This window comes from Antechinus flavipes, chromosome 3 (assembly GCF_016432865.1).
Source record: "Antechinus flavipes isolate AdamAnt ecotype Samford, QLD, Australia chromosome 3, AdamAnt_v2, whole genome shotgun sequence".
Taxonomy (NCBI): Eukaryota; Metazoa; Chordata; class Mammalia; order Dasyuromorphia; family Dasyuridae; genus Antechinus; species Antechinus flavipes.
In genome coordinates, this window is record NC_067400.1 from 596,484,940 (window position 1) to 596,499,039 (window position 14,100).

General features: G+C 51.2%; 1 protein-coding gene across 4 annotated transcripts in view; it reads right to left on the reverse strand.

The window, feature by feature from the left end:
- TMEM201 (transmembrane protein 201) overlaps positions 1–14,100 on the reverse strand; it is a 39,292-nt gene that overhangs the window by 23,401 nt on the left and 1,791 nt on the right. For all 4 annotated transcript variants that reach the window (XM_051988619.1, XM_051988617.1, XM_051988616.1 and 1 more), the window contains exons 2-5: positions 7,922–8,042; positions 7,005–7,199; positions 3,295–3,471; positions 1,697–2,061 (exon numbers count right to left, since the gene is read on the reverse strand). In XM_051988619.1, coding sequence (XP_051844579.1) covers positions 1,697–2,061; positions 3,295–3,471; positions 7,005–7,199; positions 7,922–8,042 — 858 coding nt within the window. The remainder of the gene's footprint in view (positions 1–1,696; positions 2,062–3,294; positions 3,472–7,004; positions 7,200–7,921; positions 8,043–14,100) is intronic.

Genomic DNA, 14,100 nt, shown 5'->3' on the forward strand with positions numbered 1-14,100 from the left:
AGCCCCACGACCCCTCCCGACCAGAGGCCTGAGCCAGTAAGTTGGACCAGGCTGCTGAGAGCGGAGCCCCTGGCGGGCTGGGACCCCGGGGCCGGCACTCTGTCCGCTGAAGCTCGGCTGCTCTGGCATATCACAGATGCTTCATAAATGCTTGCTGACTGAAGACAGAGATGGAATTGAGGTAATAATGGCTGCAGGGCACAGTAATCCACAGGTTCACTAACATGGTTTGTTTTGCAGCTAGAGCTTTCAAGGTGATCCAAAAGAAATGCTAAACTGAGTCCCTAGTTGGGGACTGTCAGAAGACTCCACAAGGAGTCCTTGAAGTCTCCAGCTTAGAGTGTTCCTAAGCCTTGGGGACACCCTCCCTAGAGGCTGCTGGGATCTCTGCAGTCCCCTGGGACAAGAGCAGCTACCTTTCTATTCTCTATGACTCTTCCTCCTCCTCCCTCCCTCTATGATCCAGACAGTCTGGTCCTGGCTCTTTTTACACAAACACGGCATCTCCCATCTCCATGCTGCTGTGCTGGTCATTCCACATGCCTGGGTGCACTTCTACTTCGCTTATGTTTCATGGAGTCCCTCCTCCTTTTAAGACATGGCTCTTGGTCACTCCACACATGATAGTGCCCTCCCTCCTAAACTATCTTATGTTTAATTTGCTGTATATGTATCACTCTCAATTTCCTTTCTTGCTTGAGAGGGAGAGACACAGAGTCTTTGCTGGACTGTCCAATGAGAAGTTGCTTCTAAATAGACAAAGTAGAATACCCTGCGATTTGAAGAGCTGACCAGGAAAAAGCTACATGACCCTATTTTTCTCTACAGCCTAAGAAAGAGGAACTCCTCAGAGCCCTCCCAAAGAGCTGAGGTCCTTATCAGTTCTCTGATTTGAGGGGAAGGGAGTGCTTGCCAGTGAAAGAGAATAACATTTCAACATCCTGCCCCAATGGTAGAATTTGTCATTTTTTTCATGGTCTGGAAATAATACTGAAGATGATGAATCCTGGATATTCAAACCCGCATTCCTGTGTGCTTTAAGCACATGAATTTCCCAATTATTTCTTCCTTGCCAGGTTTGTGTGTGTCCACTACCCCCATGGATACTGTGTACCTTAATAGAAGGCTGTAATCCAGGTCCATGAGTAATTTTTATATTTTAATTATTCCTCTTAAGTATATGTTGTGATTATCATTGCTTTTGCTTTTTCATCAAGTGAATGTTTCATGTTTAAGAATTAGTGGTATTAAGAATATCCAAAAAATAGAGCCAGTGGTGTCATAGTGACAGATTTCCTGTAAATGAAAATATACCGGTGGGGGCTCAAAAGCTACACTTTCAATTAGCAAGAGGATAATGCATCCTACACACCTCAGATTCTGAAAGCTTAAGTGAAGTATTAACTTTGGGGTTGTGGCCACCGTGGGGAAAACCCCAGGCCTTACAGTGTGAGGGCTGATTTAGCTAAGTGAGGCAGCCCAGAGAAAGAGAAAGGTACAGGTGATTAGCTGACTATCATGTCCATGGGCTACCTTGCGTGAAACTCTACCACAGTGAGCGTCAGAAGCAGGAAATGAACCCAAGTTTTCCTGGGGCAAGCCCTGGAGGTGGACAAGACAACCTCCAAGGTCTCTGAGCTCTCTATTCTATGTTGTCCCCCCGCCCCTCCCCAGCTTCCCGACCCCAAGCACCCACCTGATGCGGCCAGCCAGCAGCATGGCCAGAAGGCAGGTGAGCAGGCCCAATGCCACCACCACCATCTGGTGGCTCTGGCCAAAGTCCCAAGCCTCACAGAGCTTCTCGAGCACATGCTCAGGAAGCACTTGGAGCAGCTGCTGCCAGTCCAGGGCCTCTGGATCAGCAGTGGTGTTGGAAGAGGCCGAGGTCCCAGAGGAAGAGACGTTTCCCCCTGCCAACAGAGCAGGGGTCCAGGAGGCAGCAGAGAAGGGATGGCCAGATCCATACAGGGCAGTGATGAGCAGGAAGCTGCAGATCAGGAAGGCAAGGAAGCGGAGGAGGATGACCTGAGCTGGAGCAGTCACTGGTGAAGAACAGAAGCTCTAAGGGGAGAAAAGGAAAAGAACTGAGGACTAAAGTACTGCATCTGGGCACGACTTCCAAAGAGCTTACTGGCAGAGGTCCAGGCCAGAAGATAGGGCACTGGGAGGCCCAAGGAAGGTCAAGCAGCAGCTAGGACTCCCCCACGGCTCTCTCTATAGCTTGATTCACATGGAATACTCCCTCTCTGTCTGAGGTGAGACTCCCTGGGGTCAAGGCCTACTGGATGAGGTTCTGTAGTTCTAGCTTATCACTGTACCTACTAAATGGGGAAAAAAGGCGAGGGGGACAAGCAGGGTTTGGAAAGAAGAGACTTGGCTCAGAAGCTCCTGTCTCCCTGTGCCTTTCCCAGCTCATCCTGGACAGCTTCCCCACCCCCACGCCGGCCCTCCGGGATCTCCCTCATCGTTCATGCCCAACTTCTGAACTCTGCGGTCCGTGCCAGGGTCATGGCCATCCCCATTCCTCCCCAGCCAGCTCCGTGACTTTGGAGGAGGTTGACCTCCTCACACCTCAGTTTCTCTAAATGGGAATGTGCTGGATACACTACAGCAGTGGGGTCAAACACTAGGCCAACACTCCAACAAGATTAAAATATACTTGGGAAACATTTAATAAAACAAAGACGACGACAGCAGAACACATTATGTTAATGTGGTTTCTGTACGCAGTAAGCGGTGTGGTAGAGCGTTCACCTCAGACACTCCCTACCTATGGGACCCTGGGCTAATCTCATCACCTTGTGCCTCAGTTTTCTCAACCATAAAATGGGGACCACCATAAATCCCCTCCCCTCAAGCTATAAGGAGGCTCCAATGATACGTGTGTCTCCTGCCATGCCTGGCCCACAGCTTAGTTGCTATCTGAGCCTGGTTCCCTTCCCTTCTTCCCATTTTCTCGGGTCATCCCCACATGAACTCTTCTGTTGGCTATATATATGGGGTTTGAAACTGCTCCCTCCTAAAGTGGGGCAGCTAGAGGGCACCAGACTGACAGAGTGCTGGCCTCTGCTTTCTGGATTCAAATCCAGCCTCAGAACCTTCCTAGCTGTGACTGGTGATGTCATCCTGTGTGCCTCAGTTTCCTCCTCTGTTAAATGGGCTGGAGGACACGGCAGACTTCTCCAGAGACACCCCAAATGGGGTCAGATAGGACTGAGGACCTTCTGAGTGACCGCCTCCTGAGGAAAGCTCTGAACCCACTGCCCAGGGCCTGGGGAGCCCCTTCTCCTCTACCTGCTTGTAGGTCTTGTCGGTCTCCCGCCGCTTGAACTGGTGGCTGAGCAGCAGAGCGCGCAGCTGCCGGTTCTGGTGTTTGATGTAATATTCCACAGCCGCCTGGCAGGGCCGGCACAGCTTGTACATCTGCTCCAGGTGGTGTCTGTAGACTTCAATTTCCTCATCATATTTACCCTGTGGAGAAAAGAGACTTTGGCTCGGGGAGGAGAATCCTGAGATGGTGCTCCAGGCTGCAGCTACTGGCCCAGGGGAGGGAGTAGAGGAAGAAAATGGAGGAAGGTTTATGGAAGTAGAGAGGAAGACGGGGGGAGGGCTCAATTGCACTCAGGATGTCGTGTTCACCTAGAAGTTGTCTTAGACCATTAAATTGCAAAATCTCGAACCTGGAAGGGACATCAATGATCATCATAGTAAGTGGAAAGAGCCCTGGCTCTGAAATCAGAAGATCTGAATTCATATTCTACTTCTGATGTTGACACCTTATAATTTTGGTCAATCTACCTGATTTCTCTGGGTCTTGGTTTTTTCAATCTGTAAAATGAAAGGGATTAGAAGGACGGACAGCCTTTGATGAACCTTCCAAGTCAAAATCAATCTATTCTAACCAACATTTGAACATGCATCTTTTTTTTATGATGTCCTTGCAAAACTGAAAGAAAAACCCATTAACTGGGAGTGGATTTTTTTTTTTCTGAAAAAGAAAATCAAATGGATAAGCCATTAACTAAATTGATTTTGGAGAAAAATAAATGAAACAAAACACAAATGACCAATAACAGAAATGAAAATGGTGAATTCACAACCAATAAAGAGAAAATAAAAGACATCATTAGAAGCTACTTTGTCCTAACTCTATGCCAATAAAACTGACAATCTAAATGAAGTAGATGAAAATTTACAAAAACATAAATTGCCCATTTAACAGAATAGGAAATAGAATATTTAATCTGAACTTAGAGAAAGAAACTGAATGAACTTCAAAAGAAAAAAAAAAAAAAAAAACCAGGACCAGATGAATTTACAAATGAATTCTGCCAAGAGAACAATTAATTCCAGTACTAAATATACTGTTTAAGAAAATTAGGAGCCCTATAAAATTCTTTCTTTGTCATATAGTCTTAATACCTGATGTAAATAGAATCAAAATGGAAAAAAATACAAATCAATTTCCTTAATGGAATACATGTGCAAAAATGTTGGATGAAAGATCAGTAACATAACCCAAAGATAACAAGAATGATATAATTGGTTCAATGTTAAGAAATAAGCTTAACAATAATAAGGGCCTGTTAGGTGGCATAGTAGATAGAAGACCAGCCCTGAAGTCAGGAGGACCTGAGTTCAAATCTGCCCTAACACTTAATACATCCTAGCTGCATGACCCAGGGCATGTCACTTAACCCCAATTGCCTCAGCAAAAAATAATAATAATAATAAAATAATTTAAATCCTATGATTCTCTCAATAAATACAAAATAGTCTTTGACAGAACATGACACCCATTCCTGTTAAAAACCACATTAACATAAAAAAAAAAAATTTGAGTGGTACACTAGAGGACCAGCCCTGGAGTCAAGAGGACCTGAATTCAGATCTAGAATTTGTCAAATCTAGACATGTGACACTTAACCTCAGCTGCCTTGCAAAACAAGGCACCCACCACCACCACCCTTAGGAAGCATCAGAATAAATGCTCTTCCTTGAAATGATCCAATGCCATGGGGACACGTGGCCATCCTAGGAGGCAAAGGCCAGCCCTTTTGGGGGCAGCCCATTTGACTATGGGCCAGCACAGACAGAGGAGTTATTCCTGACTCCACTGTTTCTGATGAGGGTGGGCCTTCCACAAGCTGAGGTGGCTTTTCACCTGCCTGAAGACAGCCAGCGTGTCTTTCCTGCCCTTAAGCCTTCTCTTCTCTAGTCCCAAAGACTCCCAGCGACCCTTGCTCAGCACGTTCTTGAGATGCCTCTAATGACGACGAGGTTAGCCCAGAACTTTACCAATGGTATCTCTCTGGATCGCTCACCAGTGTGGGGGGAGGTAGGTGTTAAGGGAGGGAAGTGAGAGAAGCTGCCCAGGGTCACACAGCTCTGCAGCCGCTCGCCCTGGCTGACCTGTCTTGGGACAAGGCCCCGAGACCGTGGGCCTGCAAATCCTCCAGAGGCTCCTGCTCTCCCTGACCCACAGGTCCCCAAAGGGCTGACAGCATGAGCGTGGCTCCAGGAATGTAGGAGCGGCCTCACACCTGGGAGGCCTGTCCCGCCCCCAAGACCTGGAGCTGCTGGGGGACATTTCTGTCCATTCTTTCCTGTGATCAGGAAAAGCCCTGAAAGTACCACGCAATGGCCTTCCCTGCCTGGCTAGCCTTCATCCCCTCAGGGGCCTCTCCTACTGCTCTTCAAAGGAGCCCCCTCCCCCCGTCTCCATGGAAACAAGGAGCTCCTCAGCCTTGATGAAGGAGGAGCTAGTTCTCCCCAGGCTGGCAGGGGCGGCTGCTCTTCTCTCCCTGTGTTTCTCTCCTTCCCTTTGGCTTCTGTGCTCTGGCTCAGCAGGGCCGCCTCTCTGAGGTCCCGCTGGGACCCCACTCTACCATCCATCACTGAGGCAGGACCTCTGGCCGTCAGTTCTTCCGCCCACTGCCCTGGGTTTATAGACCCCTATTAACTGTGTGAGTGAGAACAAATGACTTCACCTCTGAAGGTGAATTTCCCGGTCTGTAAGATGGGGATAAAAAGAGCACTGGGGCCTGCTTCCCAGGGAAAAGAGAGAGGGGGCCCAACAGGACTTTGCAAGCTTGTAAAGGCCAGTCATGGCTGGGACCCTCCTGACTAGAACACTTCCTGATCACACTTGGGGCTCCCTCTCCTGGCCATAAAGGGGAGGGGAGAAGTGGGCTGGGATTCCTCCCAGAACCCCCTCCCCACCCTTCCTGAGGGCTGGGGACATAAAGCTGGAATGGAGACAGCCCCTCCCCTGGCTTTCCCTGTACGGCCCAGGCCTGGGAGACCAAATCTGTCTCTCCTTCCCAGGAAACAAAGGCTGTGTCCCCCTTGGCCTGGGCAGGGGGCTGTGACAATGACCCTGGCCCGGCTCCCACCCTTTCCCAGGCTCTGCTGGGGAAGGGGGAGTAGAAGAGAGGATGGATGGGGCACAGACCCCTCTCTCACCTATCCCCAGCCCCAGGGGCTCGCTGGCCTCGGCGCCTTAAGCACCAACTTCCCCCATCCCCTTAACAAAAGACATTTTGTGTCTGGGAGGGAAGAGGCCCTGGGGAGCTTCATCTGGTTTCCATGGCAGCCACGCTCCCCACAGCGGCTGGGACAAGCCAGTTACCTGTGGGATGGGGGCAGGGAGGACCAGCAGCTGCAGAAAGAGCCCACCCAGGAGAGCGGCAGGCACAGCAGGAGGCACCCAGTGCCGGGGCCCAGGAGGGCCCCCTCTGACAGAGCCAGGATCTGCACACTTCAAAGCCTGCCCTTTCTCCACCATTGTCAGAGACCAGAGAAGGGGAAGCGAAGGAAGCACCCAAGGCTGGATCTGAACGCGAGCCCTCCTGCTGGCAGACTCCCGTGGGCCCCCTCAGTCTAACACGGGCACTCGAAGAGGCTGCCGAAGCACCCACTGCAAGCAACCACATGAGCCCCCTTTTCCCAATGGCTAGGGTCAGGGGCCAGAGAAAGGCGCCTCCCAAAGGCCCCCATCTCACCTCCTCTCTGGGGGCGAAGGAGGCCAGCTGCTTGATCTTGGTGGTCTGGTGGCTGTTGCACTTCTTGCACAGCAGGACCTGGCTGCTCACCCACTGCTGGGGCTGGGGGCCGTCACAGAAGGGGGCAGCGGTGGTCACCCCGTGGTTCAGGTGCTCCAGGTACTGGGCAGGGATGGGCTTGTTGTAGTCGCCATTCTGTGGGGGGAAGGGAGGCGTCAGGAGAGGGGGGCACAGAGGGCTCAGCTCCTCCTGGAGGGGCCGTGCAGGCAAAGAGGGAAGGGCAGGATGGGCCTCGGACAGGCTCCCTTGTTACAGGGGGACAGAAGCAGCACTGGCTGTGTCCAGCCTCCCCCTTCTGAGGAGGGAGGCGAAGCGAGAGCCGGCCTCTGAGGGGGCAGAAGCAGAAAGGCCATTTTCAGGGTGCACAGGGAGGAGAAATGGAGGTCTCCTAGATGAGGTGGCGCCGGAAATGAGAAATGAAAGGAGGGCTCCGATGTGGGGATGAAGGGCTTCAGGAAAGGCCCAGGCCCAGGCCATGGCAGAGAGAGGGGACCTGAAACCAGAAAACAGCAGGAAATGTGGTTCTGAAGCCAGGTGGTGAGTCTTTGTCTTTCTTCTGAAAGGCAACAGGGAGTCACTGAGGATCTCTGAACACAGGAGTGACCCAGTCGGAGCTGATATCCCTGTGATGGATGGATGAGTCTGAGATGCTGAAGGGAGGGAACCTGGCCAGGTGAGAGGTGATGGGGGCCTGCATTCGAAGGGGGGGCAAAAGGAGGGGAGATGGGAGAGACACTGAGGAGGCAGCCGACCAAGGAGGAGAGAACAGCCCTTAGGTGGGGGCAAAGTGAGCAATCAGGCAGGGAAGGGCCGTCTAGGGTCCCTGGAGCCCTCAGGGGCCTCTCCCTGGGCCCTACCTCCTGGAAGCCGTTGTACTGTTCACAGTTGGGGCAGTCCCAGCAGTTGCGGTTCCCGTAGGGCACCACGGTGTCCTGATTACAGAACCAGCAGTTGACAGTCGTGTGGGTTGGCTTTTTCCTAAATATAAAGAAGAGCAGGATCAGTGAGGTGAGCCATAACCAGGGAGCAATGGCTGTCAGCCTCAGTGTTACTCACTACAGAATGGGCCCGCTCCATCCCAAAAAGGCTTAGTACTTTCCACGGCCGGGTGTCAGACTGCATCAGGGAGGAAGCCAGGGGCCAGGAATGAAGGAAGAAGCCTTCCCTGGTGGAGGAGAGCCGCCTGGCTACAGCCCACTCCCAGCAAGCAGCTCAGCCACTGCCGACCGAAGGGAGCTCTGGGTGCAGGAAAGCGCCAACGGACGTAGGACAAACAGCACAAACTAAGCAGGACTCACCCTCTACCGATTCCTAAACTCTGCCAGATCCTCCCCAACCCCCAGAGGCTTGGGCGCTCAGACATGGTCACTGAGTCCCGGAGCCCAGTTCTGGCCACCTCCCGCCTCGGTCCCGGGCCCTGCAAGCACAGCTCAGGGATGAAGGAAACCTTGTGCATGACACAAAACCAAGTGAAATAAATACAAGAGCCCAGCCCGAGGCTGTCGGACAGCTGCCCTGGCCTCACAGCAAGGCCTCTCCCTGCCCCACTGGCCCTTCTCCTCCCCACGCACACATGTGTGACAGGTGGGGGACCACCAGATAATCCCGAATCCAGACTCTGGGGAATCTATATTAGGGGGACACCAACTGCTGCGCCTCAGAGAGAGAGAGAGTGTTTGTGTAAGGGGCAGGGGAGCTCAGCTGGTGAACTGGGTGAGGGACAACTGGACGAACACATTCTCTGCTCTGAGCACCTCAAAATAATAGGATCACTTTTTACATCAATTTTGCATGAGGGATTCTGGGACTTCCAAAGTAGCCAGCCCTCGGCTGTGAGGGAAACTCTGGTCCCAGGGTCAGGTCTGATTCCTTGCCCCTAGGTGGGAAGGAAGACAAATCCAATGTGCCTGGCATACAACAGCCATCCTAGTCTCCCAGCTGTAGCCAGGAGGCTTCTGCCTCAATGTTTGCCCCAAGGCCAAAGCTTGGAGGAAAAAAGGCAGCTGGGCAGCACCACTTTGGGAGCTGGGAAGGAACAAGCAAGTAGGGAGGGCCCTCCTCTGTGCCAGTGATTTTTGTAAATACTCTCTCATTTAATCCTCAGAACAACGCTGGAAGCTAGGTACTATTACTGTTTTATCCCTATTTTCAGATGAGGAAACTAAGGCAGGTGAAGGTGAGGTGAGGAGAAGGATCACAAGGCCAGTCTGAGACCAAAATTGACCGTGGTTCTTCTTGACTCCAAGTCCAGAACTCTACCCATTGTTCCACTTAGCCACTTATTGGGGAAAGAGGGCAGCTCTCTTAGGATGAGATTTAGAAAAAGGCAAGACCTTTGAGGCTATTTTGCAGATGAGAAACTGAGGCCAAGAGACATTAAATAACTTGGTCACACATCTACAGAGCTGATACACTTAAAGTAAGATTTAAAGTCAGGAAGACCCAACTCCAAATCCAGCGCTCTACCCAACATGCAATGTATTAGAACATTGGGTCAGGAATCAGGAAGATTCATCTTCCTAAATTTAAATCTGTCCTCTAACACCTTAAATAGCCATTTGACCCTGAGTAAGCCATTTTCACTGTGTGCCTCAGTCTCCTGATTGGTAAAATGAGCCAGAGAAGGAAATGGCCAACCACTCAGTATCTCTAACAAGAAAACCCCAAGTGCAGTCACAGAGAGTTGGACATAATGGAAAACAACCGAACAATGAATTCTGAGACCCTTGTGAGTCAGGTGGTGATACCAGGCAGCAATAGGGTGGTGGCTGAATTCTGCCAAAGACAATCAACACTCTCAAGTATCAGTATCCTCTTCTACTAATTCCCTTTTTGACAGTTTTTTTTTTTTGAGGGGGGTAGAGGGAAGAGGGAAGAGGAGGAGCATAACCCTGTGTTTTCACTGGTGTAGGAAAGTTCCAGGAAAGAAACTCCCCTCACCCTGCGGATCAGCCCCTGCCCTGAGCTTTCAAGGGTATAAACACTGTGGGTCTGAGAGAGAACTTGAAACAAGGCCTTTTTGCCTCTAATTCACTTCACCTCAAAGCCTTCAGCCCATCATCCAACTCCATTCACTGAGCATTTAGGAAGACAAAACCTAAATGATAGTCTCTACTTTCTGGGAGCTCCCCATCTACTGGGGAGAAACAACCAATACGTCGGTAAGAAAGTAACGAACGCCTACAAAGAACAAAAGGAATCGCAGCCAACCAGATCAGTTTTGAAAGTTACAATCTGCATTTATTACAGACTTCAGCAAAAAAGCAAGCTGAACCTAAGAGAATTGTCATTTTGTGGTCCATCTTTTTGGTCCTGTCCCACTACACAGATGGAAATGTTTGTTTTATTAACTGTTTGAGAACAAAGCCTTTCAAATATGGAAAAAGCAAATACAAAATAATTTGGGGAGGGGAGATCACTCAGCATCTGGAGAAAGAGATCTGGGCTGTGCCTCTGATAGAAACCAGTGCCACAACTGGGCCCTGAGGAAAGTGGGGTACACAGAGAGAACTACCCTGAAAGAAACTCATTGAGGGGCAGGGACTTCGCTTTGTATCACTGGCACCCATCACTGGGCTTTGCAGGTAAAGACAAGCAGGAGTAGTTATTCTATAGATTTATAGATGAGGAAACTGAGGCAGAGGCGAAGTGTGCCCAGGATTACACAGCCAACGTGAACTCGGATTTTCCCAGCTCCAGAACCAGCACCTGTGCTCCCTCAGGGGGTGGAGAGGATCCAAAGAGCTGCTATTTGTAAAGCACTCAGCAGAGAGCCTAACACATAGCAGGGGCTCTCGCTTCCCCTCTGGCTGATCACGGGGCAGTGTGGACACACTTTGGGTCATGGTCTTTTGTAGGTATGAGTCCTGAACTTCTAGATTATAAACTCCCTGAAGACAGATGTAAACCTTAGCTCTCCCAAAGGACCTTCATCCGGCCCAACCCAAGAACAGCCCTTGGCAATCACTGCACCTGCAGGCACGGCCCGTACCATCTGGCCCCCTACCCTCTGCTCTCTGTATGAGCGGTTTCAACTCTGGTCACCACCACTTAGGAAGGACGATGAAAAATGGGAGCAGACCAAGAATGAGAAGCAAGCCTGGGGCCTTGTGAAGACCAACTGGTGAGGGAGGGTAATTAGCCCGGGGAAGACGGGGCACAGGGCAGCCAACTTTCTTCTGGCTCCACTTGGCCTCAGAGGGGAGAAGAAAAGCAAGGAGAACAGTGGCCAGAGGCCAATTTAAATTTCCTAGCATGGAAAAACTTCCCAACAATGAGTCCCAAAGTTGAGAGGACCGCCTGGGGAAGGGGGGTGGGCTCCCCTCCCTTTGAGCATAGGCTTGTCACCTCTTGTTGGCTAGGTCTGGGTTGGACACCAAGATTCCCCCTACCCTGAGTCTGGGAACTCCGAATAGCTGGCCCCATGACACTGAAACCCTAAAAAGCCTACGTTTTAGCCAGACAAGCTTGGACCCTCCACTCCCTGAAAGAACTGGGAGCAACCCTTAGAAACTATAGCCCTGGCCTTCATTCTCACAAGCTGGAGCTTCCAGGAGTCCTGGGCTGGGAGCTCCTCTGCTCAAACCTCTTTTGTAGCTCCCAACTATCTCCCAAGGAAAGTCCAGACTCTTCTTGACATTCAAGATCCTCTACATTCTTTCACTTTTCCAATCATGTTTCATTGTCGTCACCCTCTAGAAACTTCAGACAAAAACAACCCTCAGACCCCAACCTCTTCCAAAACAAAACACCACATCCTTGCACTCTCACACCTCCATGCTTTTGCTATGCCCGCGTTCCTTATTTCTAATGTCAATAAATCAAACAAATATTAAGAGCCCGGGATACAAAATAAAAACAGTAATGAAAACTAGTTCCTGTTCTCAAGAGGGAAACACATGGGCACAAACTACATTTTCTAGTTGTGTCCAATTTTTCCTTACTCCACTTGGGGTTTCCCATTCGTGCTCCTCTCATTCTCCACCTGCCTCCTGGGAATTCCTAGAGCAGTTTAAACCCCTCTTCCCCTTGCATCTGTTCTGGTTCATCATTTTGTGGCATTTAAAACTATTTCTTTGGCAACCAATCAGAGATGAGAAGCAGAAGGTTAGAACCAAGGGAGCCCACAGGGTGAAGTGAGTGGCCAACTCCAGTCCCAGCACTCTGTCCACTTTAAAACCTAGCCAAATAAATACAAGGGAGTTATTATGAGTAGGAAATCATTAATTAGTATGTAGAGGGTGGGAGGAATCAAGGAAGGCTTCGAGTAGGAGCTAACACTTGAGCTGAAGTTTAATGGAGAATTAGGGAATCTAAGAGGCACGTGAGGGAGGGCATTCCCTGTATGAGCCCCAGCCAGGCAAGGGCATGACATTCTTACTTTCGCTTTAAAGCCCAACTCCAGAACCATCTTCCCCAGGAACCTTTCCCTGATCCCCAGAGTTGGACACTGACCTGCTCCCTCAGACTTCAGCGAAGCGTCCAGAAGTTGGGAGCTGGCGCCTTTTTTCCCCACCTGGACTGGCCAATTCCTGGAGTTATGTGTTGGTTTCATCAATCCCCAGAGGCGGAGGCCTTTATACAAAGGGGGGAAACTCTCCTGCCCAGCATTAATGGGACAGCGGGGGAGGCCAGGAAGCACAAAACATTAACTCAAAACACTTCCGGTGTGCAGATGCTGTGGGGCAGGGCCAGTAGGGGGTAACGTCCCATCCAGACCTCGGAGAACCACTCTATTGCTCTACTGGGCCAAGAGCCTATGGCTGGGGGTAAGGGCTCGCTGCCTAGCCCCCTGAGCGGCTTCGCTCCCTCTTTCTGGGAGGGGAAGGGGGGAGCACTCGATCTTCAACAATGGACAAGAAAACCCAGAGCACAACCTATAAAGCTGGGAGAGGAGGCTGAGGCCTGGCACTTTAAGCGACTCCCAGCCAAAGCCCCCCAGCAGGGCAGCCTGGGACCCTCTGACTCCTGTGCCCTGCGCGCTGCCAAGGGCCTCAGAGAGGCCATTCCGGCCAAGTCCACATTTTTACAGGTAAAGCTACTAAGGCCGAGAGAGGATGATTTATCCAAGGCCTCTTAAGCCAAACTGCAGAGCTGAGATTTGGACCGTGTCCTCTCAACCCAACTCCATCGTTCATTCTGGTTACCCGGGTGTATGTGCGCGCACACAGGAACATCAGAGGTGGTTTGGCCCGGTGGAGACAGACAAGTCTGCCCAGGAAGCCAGGAGGGAGCCTCTGAGCCCAGAGTGACACCGCAGGGAGCCTGAGCTCGAGTCTGGCTTTGGGCACCTCGCTACAGCTGAAGGGCTCTGGTGTTTCCCCAACCGGGGGCAGCGCCCAGCAGGTGTCAGGCCTAGGATGAAGCACTCTGTAAGCCCTGCGCCTCGGAGTGAGGATCAAGTGAGATCACACCTGTGAGGGACCCAGCACACAGGAGGCACCAACTAAATACTGGCTTGCTCTTTTTCTTCCTTGCAGTTCCCTTCCAGGGTGGATGAAGTCCCAGGCGCAGCGGCGTGCCCATCCCAAAGTTTGCAAAGAGGCTAATTCCACTTAAAAATGAAGGAGGGAGGCCCATCTCACGGCTGCTTCTGAGCTCGAGTTCCCTAAATTGGCTAAAGAATTCCCAAACGTTCGATTTCCCTCCATTTGTAACGACACTCCCAGACTTCCCCTGCAGGATTCCAAGCCCTTCTGGGGGTAAAACCAATAGAGCTTTCTGAGGCTTCCCACTTCCAGCCCAAAGGCCTGGCAAGAGGCAGTCAGACCTGCCCAGCTGCCCTGTGCCCGCCCCACAGGGTTGCTCACCTCTCAGTCTCTCACCCATCCTGGGCCTGGGGGCAGAAGACCTGAGGTTGTGGGTTTTCAGACGCTTACTAGTCAGCCACTTCACTTGGCTGGCCTCAATTTCCTTCTCCATAAAATGGGAATAGCGGCACCTCCCTCCCAGGGCTGGGGAGAGGATCAGATGAACTAACACCCGCAGAGCGCTGGGGCCCCTCTCCCTTTCTACCCCTTTTCATCCAAAGGCCCTC